Genomic DNA, 14,183 nt, shown 5'->3' on the forward strand with positions numbered 1-14,183 from the left:
GCTTTTATACTTAATGATCCACAGCTACATCACTGGATCCAAACCGTTTACGTGACACTAGTATCACTAAATTCATCAGTGGGGGAGAAAAAAACCATCACCATGAGTTACACATAGATGCGAAGCTTTTCTGCAGAAGTTATCCGGTCAAGAACAATGTGATATGGTCCAGAGCATTGTCTTAGGTGATTTCCTACCCAAACCTTGCATAGTTATTTTTATATCACTTTCCTGTGAGCTTCTCAAAGCTAAAGGTTATTCTGAATTTAATGCAGTGGTGAAATTAAAGAAAATTACCAGTTACCTTCTAATTTAACAAGCCTTGATCATTGATTAGTAATGTCACTTCTGTTTCTGAGAATGGTGGGTGGTGGTGGTTACTGAATGCAGCAAGAATGTACTCCTGACAGCTCATGAGCTCATGCTGCCTATCAATATTACCAAATATTTTTAGAAGTCATTATAGCAATTTGCTGTATTTTATTTATTTATATATATATAACAGGCTTAAAATATGTTCTCAAATAAAACAGAGGAAATAATAACTTCTCCACAGTGAAGCTAAAACCCAAGGAAGGCACAATAGTAGTTTGTAATGACGGATGCAGTATTTTATTGCAGTAACAATTAGGCAGTTTAGGGAGTGTAGGCCAAGTAAGTAATGTTAGAGGGTAACAGACCAGTGGGGCTGGACATGAGAATCTTGGTGGGCAGTGGCAGCACCATTTAGAATCATAGAATCCTCGAATAGTTTGGGTTGGAAGGGTCCTTAAAGATCATCAAGTTCCACCCCCCCTGCCATGGGCAGGGACACCTCCCACCAGACAGGGTTGCTCAAAGCCCCATCCAGCCTGGCCTTGAACACTTCCAGGGATGGGGCATCCACAGCTTTTCTGGGCAACTTGTTCCAGTGTCTCACCACCCTCTGAATGAATACCTTTTTCCTGATATCTAACCTAAACCTACTCTCCTTCAGTTTAAAACGATTACGCCTCATCCTATCTCTACACGCCCTGATAAAAAGTCCCTCCCTATCTCTCCTGTAGGCCCCTTTTAGGTACTGGAAGGGGCTATAAGGTCTCCCCAGAGCCTTCTCTTCTCCAGGCCCAACTCTCTCAGCCTGTCCTCCCCGGAAAGGTGCTCCAGCCCTCTCATCATCTTCGTGGCCCTCCTTGGGACTACAAATATGACCAGAGGGCTGGAGCAGCTTTCTTCCCTCCTTCTTTTCCACATACTCCCTACGGCTGCGACGAGGGCAGCAGATATGACCCAATACGGCCTAATGCGGGACAGCCGCAACTTTTTTTTCCTGCTGCCTGTTGCTGCAATGCCACAAACGCTTGCCCCTACAAATCTCAGTCACGCGTGAGGCCGCAGTAAAAGCAACAGGGCAGGGGGGGGAGGTGGGTGCTGCCGGCCGGGGATTTCGGATGAATGGGGAAACCGAAGCCGCCCGGACGGCTGGAGGGGAGCTCGGCTGCAAGCCCGGGCCCATAAAGCGCTCGCCAAGCCGAGGGGCAGCCGGACCGCCCGCAGCCGCTTCGGGCGCCGTGTCCCTCCTCGATCCGGGGAGCTCCCGGCTGCTGGCGGCCCCGGCGGGGCCCGCGGGGCGTGTCCCGGGCAGCCCCGCTCCGCCCCAGCCCGGCGGGGCTGGCGGTGGCGGCGGCGGCGGACGGGGCCGGGCCGGGCGGCGCGGAGCGGCGGGGCAGCGCCATGGGGCTGGAGACGGAGAAGGCGGACACCCGCATCTTCATGGACGACGACAACTTCCCGCCGAGCGGCGGCCCCGCGCTGTCGGAGGCGGAGAAGTACGCGGAGGACGAGCTGGACCGCGACCCCCGCGGGCTCAACGCCCACCTCCAGGTGCGCGGCGGAGCGCGGCCGCGGGGACCCAGCCCGGCGGGGCGGGCCGCGGATCGGCATCGGTGGCCCGGGACGGGGCCGTCGGCGGGGCGGCGAGGGTGGGTACCGGGCGGCCTCCCCTCCTCCCAGCCCCGCGTAACGGCAGGGCTCCCTCGCTTCTTGTTGCAGCTGGGGTTCGAGGATGTGATCGCGGAGCCCGAGCTAACCCACTCCTTCGACAAGGTCTGGATCTGCAGCCACGCTCTCTTTGAGCTCAGCAAGTACGTGATCTACAAGCTCCTGACTCTGGTCCTTGCCATACCGCTGGCCCTGGTGGTGGGGATCGTCTTCGCCGTGCTCAGCTGCCTGCACATCTGGTAAGTGCGTTTCGTTGCTCGTGGGTACGTGAGCTCTGCCAGCAGCTCAGCAGAACTCTCCATTACTGCCTAAACCCTTGGTCACTGGCTGTACAACCGGTAGTCAGATGGACTTGCATTATCTGCTTTATTCCTAAAGGGAGAGAAATGAAAACAGTGCTTGCTCTGTGATTCAGTTCCCTGCCTTGCTTTTACCAGCAGTCTGTCATGTCTGTGTAAGTTCCTTGGGGCAGAGAACCCATTTTACCATTTGTGTGGCACCTACCACAATGCATTCCGGCCTCGGCTGGCTTCTGGAGTGACAATATGTTTGTTTGTTGATTTTAAACTGCTTGTTAACTTGTTAAAACATGTATCTTTGAAATTAAAGACCTGGGCAGAAATATTACTTATACCTGACGCCTTCTCGGTACGGCTACCTCTTTCATTTTTTTTCCTCACAGACTGAAGAAAGCTTTTGAGGGCCCAGCTCACTCTTTCTTTGCTACTGCCACAAAATCTACTGTCACCGCCTTGCATCTGGTACATGGCCGTCTCTAGGTGCAGTGCCCCAGAGCACTTCCACCTAAGCAAAGAACCCCTGCTGAGCTCAGGAAAACCGCTTCTGGCCATGGCCCAGGTTCATAGGCAAATACAGTAGCCCTCCAAGTCACAGCAAATCTGGTGCACTTTAAACAGAACGTACTGGCAAAATAGCAGGGAAGAGTACCTTGAGACCAGAAAGGCAGATGATTGTGGAGAAGGAAGAAAGGCAGGGAAAAGAATGAGGTTGAGGGAAGAACTGAGAATCCAGCAGGCTCCAAAGGGGTGAATGCAGATTATCAACGTCATTATTGCAAACCAGGATTTTCCATATACATGGGTTTGGGGCATCTCATTTGACTTGGGTAACACTGGAATCATGAAGTTGTTAAGGAAAACAAAATACAATCCAGAAACTGAGAAATAAACCCTAAGCAATGGGAATACATTGGTTGGCTGAACCTGTGGTTGCAATCTTCTGGATGCAGATTTCAGTTTTCAAAAGTGGAATGGAAGTTGTGTTTGATGACATTGTCATGAGCCACTTCAAAATTTGATTAACTTGAACTTTGGAGCATAAAGTTTGTGTAATATCTAAAGGAGTTGCAATGTAGTTTAGAGCTGCCCACCTGCTGCTCCCCAGATTATGATGAACATTGTATAGCACCCCCAGACTTTTAGGTCTGTCAGCTGACACTGTGCTATATTATACCACATTACTGCAAAAGGGTTTGGTGGGCATATAGATTTTCAGTAGTAGAATATCTGTGGAAGAATTCATTGATGCCCAATGTATTAAGACTCTAGTACTTCAGAATGATCTTGTGTCTGAATTTCATAGCCTGGATACGTAGGCATGAGTTTCACTGAACCAGGACTCAGAGGTCAGTTTCTATTTATGCAAGTAGTCCCTAGTGACTCTCTCAAGAACTGTGGGTTCTCAGTATATCTGAAATAGGATTGCCTGAATGTGGCACTTGATTTTGAAAAGTTTCCCTTGACTTTCTGTGAACACACATGCTTTCCCAGAAACTAATTTTCCTTCCTTGTGTTCGTCGTCAGTACAGAAGTGATCATTCATTTTGATCTTCCTTGCACCTGGGATGGGTGTGAAAGAATCATGTAACTTGGTAGTGCTATCTGCACCCCCTTGGACTCCATCCAGTGCTACCATCCAAAGTCAGCACTGTCTCGTCTTCCCACAACCACAAGCTGGATTTGTTCCAATACAAAGGTGGGACACGCTGAGACTGAGTTGGCTTCTCTACAGCTCTCTGTGTTCCAGATTTCTTGGGAGTAAGGAGTTGAGTGTTTCTGCATTTGAGAGGGTAGCATAGGAGCAACAGATAGTAGAGGCATTAGTCAGTGGAGGCTTAAGGACCCTAAACACATGGTACTGGCTCCCATGTAGCCCCATTGGGTCCGAAAAAAAATAGTAACTCCTAGTTTTGTGGGTGAGAGGAAGAGAAATCCATTATAACTCTGTCTTTAGCTGTTGAAATGTCATGGGAAAACCCTGGGCACACCCGCCCACATGGCTGCCTGCCAGAGAGCTTATCAGAGCTTCTGTGCCATCATCCAAATGAGTGAGATGATGATATCGGTCTGTGGTAGGGGAGCCTTTCCTGAGGCTAAATTTGAAAGCATTTCAACAACTTTTGGAAGTGCTCAGGCACAAAGCTCTGTTGATTGTCACACATGTTGCAGTTTTGTCAGCATGCTAAAACTCCACAGAAGTCTGGCTCAGCATTCCTTGTGCATCAAGGGCACTTCATGAGTTCCACCTCTCATACTTGATAGTAGGTACATAGGTCTTTCACCAGCAAAAAGATTGCTAAAGGAGGAAGAAAACATGTGAGACTTCATGGAAAACAAAAAGAAAGCTGAGTAAGAAGTATGTAATAATATGCTTTAATTTTCATTTTTGCCTATAAAGAAGGAACATTCTGTTCTTAAACTGGCTGCTTGAGCTAGAGTCCAGTTTTACACTACCTGGTAAAGGATATTGATGGGCTGAAACTGTGCCAATTAGCAGGTTGGTGACCTATATACAAGCTATAGCAAGGCTACTTCTTCATGTTTATTCTTCTTTACTGCTGGCTGTCATTCTCACCACAGATTGCGGAAGTTGTCAAGACCGAGTTTTAACATCTTTTGGTGAATATCTGAGCAAGCTTTTAAACATGGCCTTAGATCAAGGCTGTTAAGGTTATTGATTTTTGAACATGAGCAGAACGCTGCTGGTTTTCCAGGCAGCACATGCAAAATGATGATCTTTATTATGGATGAGGAACTGATCCTTGTTCCAAGCCACATGTATGCCACCTCTTGGAAATTAATACTTGAATCTCATATATACTTTGTTGCAGCCTTGTCTGAATAGTGTTCTGGTATGTTGCATATTTATGCTAAGAATCAGTGGTTCATTTGAGGATCCATAACTTGAGTCTTGGATCTGAGATGGGCCCTAAAGCACAAAGACTCAGCCAGCTTTAAGCTCTTGTCATCGGCTGGAGCAGTAGGTACTCACAGCTGCTCTCGGCTTGAGCTTCCATTCACACTGCTAAAATGTAGCCAGGGACTTACGTGCAGAGAAATAGATGTGGACATGTGTCACCTCTTACCTCTTTCTCCACCGCTCCATTTACATAACATTGCTATCGTACTCAACCCCAAAACCATCTCCCTACTGGCTGTCTGAAATCAAAAGAAATTACAGTACAGCTATGCCATGAAGACCCATTTTATGATCTGGTGTTGTCTTGATGTCTCTTCATTCATGTCTAGTATATGTCCCTTGGCTTCTGAAGAGGAAGTAGGTGCATGTTGTCTTGGTTCCTTTTCAGTTTTATCTTTTCCCATCTACCCAGGTCCTGGGATAGATAATGTTTGGTTTTAATGCTCTTCATATACTATGTGTGGGTCCTGGAAGGCTTTGGTGGTTATCTCTTGCCTCACTGATAAATATCCCAAGGGTTGCTGGGTTGCAACAAGAAGCTCTGCAACTGTTCACAGTGCTTGCTTGTGTTGTAGAGCCATGCAAGACTTCAAATTCAAAATCATGATGTACATGTGCATACATGGAATTAGGTAATTTAACCACTGAATGGTGTAGCATTTGAAAAATAGCATTAAGAAATGTCAGAAGTTCCATTTTGAAAAATGTTACAGGAGAAGATGTGATTCTTCACTTTGAAGCAGGAATCTGAATTAGTATTGAATGACTGATCCAACCATATTGCCCAACTCCGTGAAAAGTTGAGCTGCTGTGAACTTGAAATGCCCTTATCGGTGGAAATTAAATTGTGCTCTTCCATTTCCAAGAGTTGTTTGGTTCTTGACAATATTCCCTCAAGGATTAGCAGATGAAAATTAATGTAAGCAAAAGTGTGAAATGTTGATGGGTGTCATTTTGTAGATGTCATGCCTTGAACAGAAAAAAGAAAATAGGATAGGATGGAAAAAATGGGGTAGTTTGCTCTTTTCAGTCCAACAGTTTCCAAAAGAAGTGATTCCTTCTACTTAATGAAAGGATGTGTATTTTATGATATATATACATAGCAAGATTCAATGAGAGGTCATCTAGGTAGTTGAAATACCTTGGCTAAGATTCACCTTAGATGCCAAATTCAACAAAGCTTTGATTTTCTTCCCAGTGGTGTACCATGTGGTAACACTAGTAGTACCAATATTGCAGTAAATGTTGATATCCTTGGGATATGCCAACTTTACTTCCACTGTTAGACATTCCTCAAGCAAACATTTACCGTCTCTGTGAATAGAAGTGCAGACTGGGGTAAACCCACAGCACTGGGAGTAAAGGATGTATATGTTAATGTTTATTTGACAGGTCACAAAAACAAATACATAGTTTCTAATGGCACGTGGTTATTTATTTTTCAAGTGTGCCTGGTCACTGCACGGAAGGCACATCACACCCTCTGATGATTTGGAAGTGCGGCACGGTGGGATAACATATCCTGTGCAGAACAGGATGCGTACTTACATACATGTAGATACGTACATAGACACACTCACATTTTTTAAAGTTAGAAAATACTTTTTATTGGTCTCCTGGGTGTAGAGGATTTTCTTCTCTGAGGAAAGGTGTGTGAGTAATTGTTGACTAAGTAGACTGACTTTTATTTTAAAATTGAAAGTTATTTACATTAATTAGCATTGGTTGCTAGCGTGTTTCACATCTCCTCCTGTGGTGTTAGCCTACTTGGGTTTTCACACGCATTTATCATAAAATTGGATAGCAAGTGTTAGAAGATTATAAAACATTACCAAAGCATTTTTATATTTATTGTATTTAAGATTACCAAAAGAGGTTGAGTTCTGGTGCTGTGTGAATGGCCTCTGCAGCAGTTGCAAGTAGTATGATCACTGTTTTTCCAGTCTTCCCTAATGGCATCCTGGTGATTCACTGCATCTTTCTGTGGAAGTTCTGCGCAGTGTGGTATTTGTTTAGTTTGTATTTTGTGTGATCCTGCCGACAGAGTGTCCAATAGAAATGTCAGCTTTTCTGACTCTCTGCAATTCAGTTAGATTTAAAAAAAAAAAAAAAAAAAAAGCAGGCCAAATTAATTTTAGGTGGTAGCAAAGGAGCAGTGACACAGCCTTTAGAAGCTGACTGAAATGGAAAAGGGGTGAAATCAACACAAGCTGAGTAGCCATTTCTGGTGTTTTCCCTGTGTTGCTTGGAGAAATACCCATTTTTTTTCCCCTTTGCATTACTAATGTTTATCAACTGTATTCTAACATGTGAAGCCCTAATTTTATTCTTTAGAAATTATCTATTTTATATGCTGTGATACTATAGGTGGTTATAAAACACATAGTTTACTGAGTTCAGTTTAAAACTGAACAGTCCAGTAACGCTCACAGTTCTATATGGTGTGTATATTGCTAGCTGTTTCAGCAGAGACAAAAGAAGAGAAGGTTTTAGAAAAACTATTCTTATTTAAATCCATTTAGGTTAGCTTAGACTGCAGTATAGACATAGTAGTATATGGCTTGCATTGTATGATAAAAGCTGAGAATCTGGTTAGACGAACACGGAAGTAATTCATTTTAACTCTGCATTTCTAAGCTTCAACATTTTTTTTCTACTTTGTTATTCTGAGCAGCACTTATTATAAATACACAATACTTACATATTTTTCAGACTTATAATGAAATAGTAAATTAAATATTTCTTGTTGTTCCAATCAAAGTCAATGAGAGTTCTGCAATGGAATTATATGGACGCAAGACTGGGATCTTAAATTTTGAATGCATCAGCAAACTAGAACAGAGCTTATTATCTTTATCAAGAGAACCTATAGCTTCTTCTACCTAATTTAGGATATCAATGGGTTATGTATGGCACAGACATTTTTTTTTAAAACCTTGTTCTACTACTACTTCAGTATTACATAAATAATTTATACATTTAATTTTTCTGCACCCAAATAAGAACATCCAGCTTAGTGAAATGACCAGGGGTTTTGGCCAGTGATTAAGACAGGAGAATAACAAACCAGTGTGATCAGTTATCAAGTATCCACTGACCCTCGTGAACTGTCCATATGTGCACTTCTGGCTCGCCTCTGTTGTTAGTGTGCTTGGCTTAAGCCACCACTAATGACATCGGTTTGGAACTGGGACATATGGAGAGCATCCCCAGATGGTTATAGCGCTCAGGAGATGAAGGCACAATACTTTCAAGTATGCACCCTAAGTCAATAAAAAGGCCTTTTCCCTGACCAGGAGATTGGACCTCATTCTGCATCAGTTTCTTACCCACAAATGAAAAACTTTACAGTATCAGCAAGATTGCATTTTTCTGAGGTTATGTGTGTTTCTTTGCTATAGTAATCAAATGTAACCAAATATTACTTTACTGCTTCTGTTTTATTGTGGCAACTTGTAAGGTCAAGGTTAGATTGGCTGGAATGAGCGAGAGATGGCAACGTGTGTGTGCGCATGTGCATGTGTGTGCATGTGCATGTGTGTGCATGTGCATCTCTCTGCATGTGAGCCAGGCAGGGAAAAGAGACACCCAAAGGGAGAGCAGAGCAAGAACAGATCATAAAGAGTGCTGTTCCCAGTCGATCAAACTGGGGAATGTGGTGTTTCTGTTAAGCCCTAAAGACCCTCACTCGGATACGCCCACAGCACAAATGAGGCCTTAGGAGATAACATTGCTCTTCAGCAATGGGTGTCATCAAGGTTGCAGCGTTATCATGTACACCAGCCCTGCCAGCAGCAGGGCGAAAACAGCAAAGGTTCACTCCTGTAGGCCTGTCCAAAAATTAGCTCAGCGATGTCAGTTAAGGAGTAGAGAGATGACGAAAAGAAAGCTGGCATCTCCTGTGTTGCACACAAGTGATCCTGGCCAGATGCGGTGGTTCTGCACGGCGCAGATGCATGTGCATGATGCACGGTGCTTCTGCATGTGCAGGGGTGAGGCTGTGAGTGAACAAAATTGATGGAGAATGTGTGTGAGAGTGTAAAATCAACTTGTCTAGAGATTTAGAGTTATAAAATTACTTCCTTTTCCAAAAGATCTCACACTTAGGTTTGGCTATCCTGATTTCCCCATGCTATATCAGCAGCAGTCTTCAAATCTTCCATTTTCTCTTTTATAGGATCGTGCTGCCTTTCGTGAAAACCTGTCTCATGGTCTTGCCTTCAGTGCAAACGGTATGGAAGAGCCTGACAGATGTTTTCGTCGAACCCTTCTTTCACAGCCTAGGCCGATGCTTCGCCATGGTCAACATACGCCTGGACCAAGAGTAAACGTCAGGGATGCGACACTGCTGTAACTGTAGCTGGTGTTATACCTCTTCGCTAACCTAACATACAAGCACTTACCATTCATTCCAAACTGTTGAATTACAATGGCTGGTTTAAGTGGGAACATGCTATTTTTCTCTAAAACTCATTCATTTTCAGGGAGATCAGTTTTAAGAATAAGTAGGCAGTTTTCATAGCTCACTGTTAACAACCGAGCGAACACTGAATACGTTGGCAACACTTTATTTTAATGGTACGTCGATTGCTAGATTACAGGAGGATTCTCGTGGAGGTTTAACAGCCACCACAGTGATAATGATTTGGCGTTATTGCTATAAATATTTAAATAGGCTGTGATACCTTAGGTGAAACAGATCTCTAGGGTTTCCCATTGCCCTTACTGTAGTTCCAACAGGGATCATTTTTGACCCCCACTATGCAGAATGATCAACTCGGTCCTTTATTATCAGCAATTAAAATGACCGTGACTCATTACGTAAGCATACAGGGAAAGGAACTGCTGTGTAATTCTCCTATACTGGGGAAGAAAAGCTCCCTGGAAGTTTATCCCTTAAAATAAGGTGTTAGCTAATGATTTGGAACATCAGCTAATCTGTATATTTTATTTAATGAGAGGTTAACTTTGCTGTATATTTTGTACCTTTGTAAATGGCACTTGATCAGTTTTCTTTGCAGCATTATTTCTATAGTATTTGAATTCTAACCAACTTACTAGGCAGCAAGAGTGAGACACTGCAAAAAATGATTTTAGATAACTACAGTTTCGGTTTCTAAATTATGTAGATTTTTAAGTGTTGCTGTGCAATTCTAGTATATTCATTATATATGGTTGCATGTAAATGCAAAGATTATAAGGATTTTCATACAAGACTATGCAAAAGAGTTGGAAATACCTGTTCATGAGAAAAGTTTTTTATTAAAAATGGGGTGTAGTAAATGCAACCCTGCCTATTTCTGTGTATTATCTGTGTGAACATTGTGATATTTAAAATGGTTGACACTGTGCTGGCACTTTAACTAGGTAGCAAGCTCTTATAGAAGGCAAGTAAGTGTGATTGCTATCGTTGTCTAATTCTGCTCACCTGTTGACTTGACTCTCCATGTCGCTTATTTACTGCTTCAAAGCCTAACCCATAAAAAAGCCCTTCTTCTTTCCTTCTGCACCTAATATGGGTTTGTAAACCAGAATAACAGAACATATGCAGAGGTACATTAAAATTGCATTAGTCTTCTGATGGGCTTATGCTGCTGTTTTCTTTAAATACAGATGATAAGTTGCAATTGTAAAATGCTTGTAAGATTTAAAATGTTATTTTCTAAAATGATGTCACAGATTTATCAAACAAGAGTATATAATAAAATAATGAAATGTCAGCTTTTAACTATTTTTAACTTCATTTTTTCTGATTTTTCAACTTTAAAGAAAGCTCTTAAAATGCCAAACAGCGTAGAATACTATACAGTTCTTCCAGAATATGGGAGAGGGAAAGGAAATGGATGAGCATCACTGCAGTTCCACTATTATCAACTGCATTTTACTTATTTATAGTAGAAAATAATGTATCTCTGTATGTAATTAAGCCCATGCAGAATGATTGCTTTCTCTTAAGCAAGCCTGTCGGTGCTGAATTTTGGCTGCATTCGAAAAGTGCTTAATTCTTCTTACGGGTACATGCAGATGAGCTGCAGAATTTTCCCTTTCTTGCTTATTGGCCTACAGAAGCTAGCTGATACTGTATATCTACGTTAAAAACGTTTCGATGAATATTTTTACCATTTGTGCCATTTAGAGAGGGATTCATATGGCTTTTGAAAACTGGATCTTAATGATTAGTGCCCATGGAAACTTCTCTGGAGTTTTTTTTCCTTCTGCAAGATGTTAGCTTGCTGTTCCAATGTGCTCTTCAAAACACCGTTCTTATGTTAAAAATGGAAATATCTCTTTGGAAAATAAAAATCGGTCAGGCTAGGCTTGAATTCTTTTGAGAGTTATTTTCTTTCACAACGTCCAAGGATTTTTACAAAGATATTTTCCACGGAAAAAATGGCCCCTTGGTGAATTAATAAAATTTAAAAAATCAATCAGTACTAGCCCTTGTGTCTAAAAGGAGCCTTATAAAAGCCTAAGCTCTGAGAGAACTCAGGTCTGGATCCAAACTTTGAGAATGAGGCCATTCCTTAGAGAAAAATGTATCATTTTAGGTCATGCACTACTAGATATATGCTTTCTTAAATAGCTTACTAAAGTCATCCGGCTCTAGCTACTGCAGACAATCAAGCAGAATGCTTTGATTTGTTCTTATTTTGATTTACGCTTGTCATTAATTAGTTCTTTTCACCATTTCTCTAGCTGTTAGGAGACTCAAGTGAGCTTGTAATTAAGTAATTAAAGCAGTGATTTTCTTACATATTTTACATCAGCTTCTTTCTCTGGAACAGATGTGCTTTTACTATAAGAAAATACCAAATGGACTATTAGGCTTAGGGTAAAGTAGCAGATGCCTGGCATCTTCATCCATGAAAGGAGTGGAAGGAAGCATGAATATATACAGACTCGTCAATACTTAGGTGTGAATCTGCCCCGGGCAACTCTGGCTGGCAAGTATTCTCTGGATTTTGTGGATTTGACAGTTCTAGCAGATGTCCCAAAGCTCTGCCACAGCTGATACTGCCCACAGCATTGTGGGACAGCAGGGACTGAATGGGCACTGGCACTGAACTGTGATCTTCGATGTAGGGGTAGGTTCCTTAACTTTGTCTGCAGTTCATTGGAAATGTGGACAAACCATCGCAGCTGATCCCTTACCAGCAACTCACAAATGAGAATTTAGGCAAGAAAGTGAGTCCAGAAACTTAGTCTCATTGTCTGCAACAAATGTAGAAAAATTTGCACCTGATGCAGGCCATCTACTTTGACGCATCTTCTTCCCCTCTATGGAACGGGGAAAATGTTATTGCTCTTAACAAGAGTAGACTTTCCATTATCATGGTAGAGTTATGAGGATAAATAAATGAAAAGTGTGAGATGTTCCTATTCCAACCTGCCTCTTGTTACTGCAGACTTTACGTTTATAATCATGAGCTGGAGATTCCGTTCTGCCACGTGAAATATTTCAGCATCTTGTTTTTCATGAAGATCACAGTAACATACAGAACTAACCCCAGATTTGTGTTCATGGGCTTTTTTCTTTTCATTCACAAAGAAATTTAACCTGCCTCCTTATGAGAGCTGTTTCATAAGATCCCTCTAAATTTGACTCTACCACTTTTATATTTGTATCTTATCTTTCCCCACCCTAGTTGTTCACCATATAAATTGGGATAAATTCTTAACAGAAACTTTGACATATTAGTAAATGAGGAGCCTTATCCCACCTATTCAAAAAGCTCACTTAGGCGTACACTGAAAAGTTCAGAACATCCCTGCAGCTCTGGGACCTCAGACCACACACTCATATTTAGTGGAAGCCAAAGAATGGCAAGTCCGTTATTTTTACAGGGTGTGATCGTTCCCCCACCTGCAGAGATAAAACTATTGCTGTTAAGCTGTATTAACTCTACTTTAAAAATATAAGGAAAAATACATGTGGGGTTTAAAAAAAATAAAAAATGCAAATGGAACAAGGTCAAACACCAGACATGCTACCAGTGTTGTCTGTTAGTACACTGTGCTCATGAAAACTAGAGCTGAAGACCTCCAGTGAGTATACTGAACCAGCAGTTATGCATTAAAAACTGAGGTGCTTTCTTCACATAGGGATTTACAGCCGAGGGGAGAATTAATAAAGGCTAATTTTAGCCTGGTGACACTAATATTCCTAAGTTTATTGCGACAAAAAGAAAATGTCTTCTGTAGAGGCAATTCAGAGGAGCTAAGGTAGGTTCCTGCTCTGAATCATCCTCCAGAGAAGACTCTGCACTGATTAATGCAAAATGTTTGGCTTGGCTTGGCTCCTTTCCTCTGCTACATAAAAAGTGACATTTGCTGCAGAAATAGGCAGGCCTATGGAAGCAACTAGAGCTTCGTGTAAGCAGTGGGCCAGTTTCTTCTCTACACACTTCTCTCACAACTTGAGGCCAGGGGTGAGTGTCCCCCATGTTAGGTGTTCAGTTTTGTCTGGCTTCCCCCTCCACCTGCAAGCAGAAGAAAGAAGGAGCCCTTCACAAGGTACTGAATCAGATGCTACTTTAGACACCTAAATGGAATAAAATGTAGGGATTCACACTTTTATTGCAAACTTCAAAGAAAGCTTTTCAATTTTTCCAGCTGCCTCAGTTTAATAGGAGCTACTTTTTCACCCGATGTACTTACCTGACCTGGCTTTTTACTTTACACTTATCACAGCTATCACAATGCTACAACTATAAGCTAGGACTGGCCATGAAACACTTAGAAGGTAAGCTCCAGTGACAAAAAGTCTCATCCCATGTAGCCCTCAAGGAGCGGGTCTTAAAGTCCCATTAATGAGCCCAGTTCTCACAGTCTGATATTTCTAGAAGACACCTGAGGAGTTAATAATACACTAGAACTAGTGGAATGGTACAGAACAGTGTTGACATTGATCAGTGCTCATAGTCCAGCTCAGTATTTGTCAAGGAATTTGGTATTGAAAAGGGTTGAGCAAAGAGTGACTTGAT

The 14,183-nt window shown here is 42.3% G+C and overlaps 1 protein-coding gene across 1 annotated transcript; it reads left to right on the plus strand.

The window, feature by feature from the left end:
• The first annotated feature begins 1,649 nt into the window (after window positions 1–1,649).
• CAV2 (caveolin 2) lies at window positions 1,650–11,954 on the plus strand. The gene is made up of 3 exons (XM_074168485.1): window positions 1,650–1,863; window positions 2,032–2,219; window positions 9,377–11,954. Exons 1-3 carry the CDS (start codon window positions 1,714–1,716, stop codon window positions 9,525–9,527), a joined length of 489 nt encoding a protein of 162 aa, XP_074024586.1. The 5' UTR covers window positions 1,650–1,713; the 3' UTR covers window positions 9,528–11,954.
• Window positions 11,955–14,183: the final 2,229 nt, after the last annotated feature.

The sequence above is a fragment of the Numenius arquata genome, chromosome 2 (assembly GCF_964106895.1).
Source record: "Numenius arquata chromosome 2, bNumArq3.hap1.1, whole genome shotgun sequence".
NCBI classification, from domain to species: domain Eukaryota; kingdom Metazoa; phylum Chordata; class Aves; order Charadriiformes; family Scolopacidae; genus Numenius; species Numenius arquata.

Coding starts and splice junctions, on each gene's coding strand:
- CAV2 (XM_074168485.1), top strand. CDS start 1,714: ATGGGGCTGGAGACGGAGAAGGCGGACACCCGCATCTTCATGGACGAC. Junction 1,864..2,031: donor GGCTCAACGCCCACCTCCAG/GTGCGCGGCGGA, acceptor TTCTTGTTGCAG/CTGGGGTTCGAGGATGTGAT. Junction 2,220..9,376: donor CTCAGCTGCCTGCACATCTG/GTAAGTGCGTTT, acceptor TCTCTTTTATAG/GATCGTGCTGCCTTTCGTGA.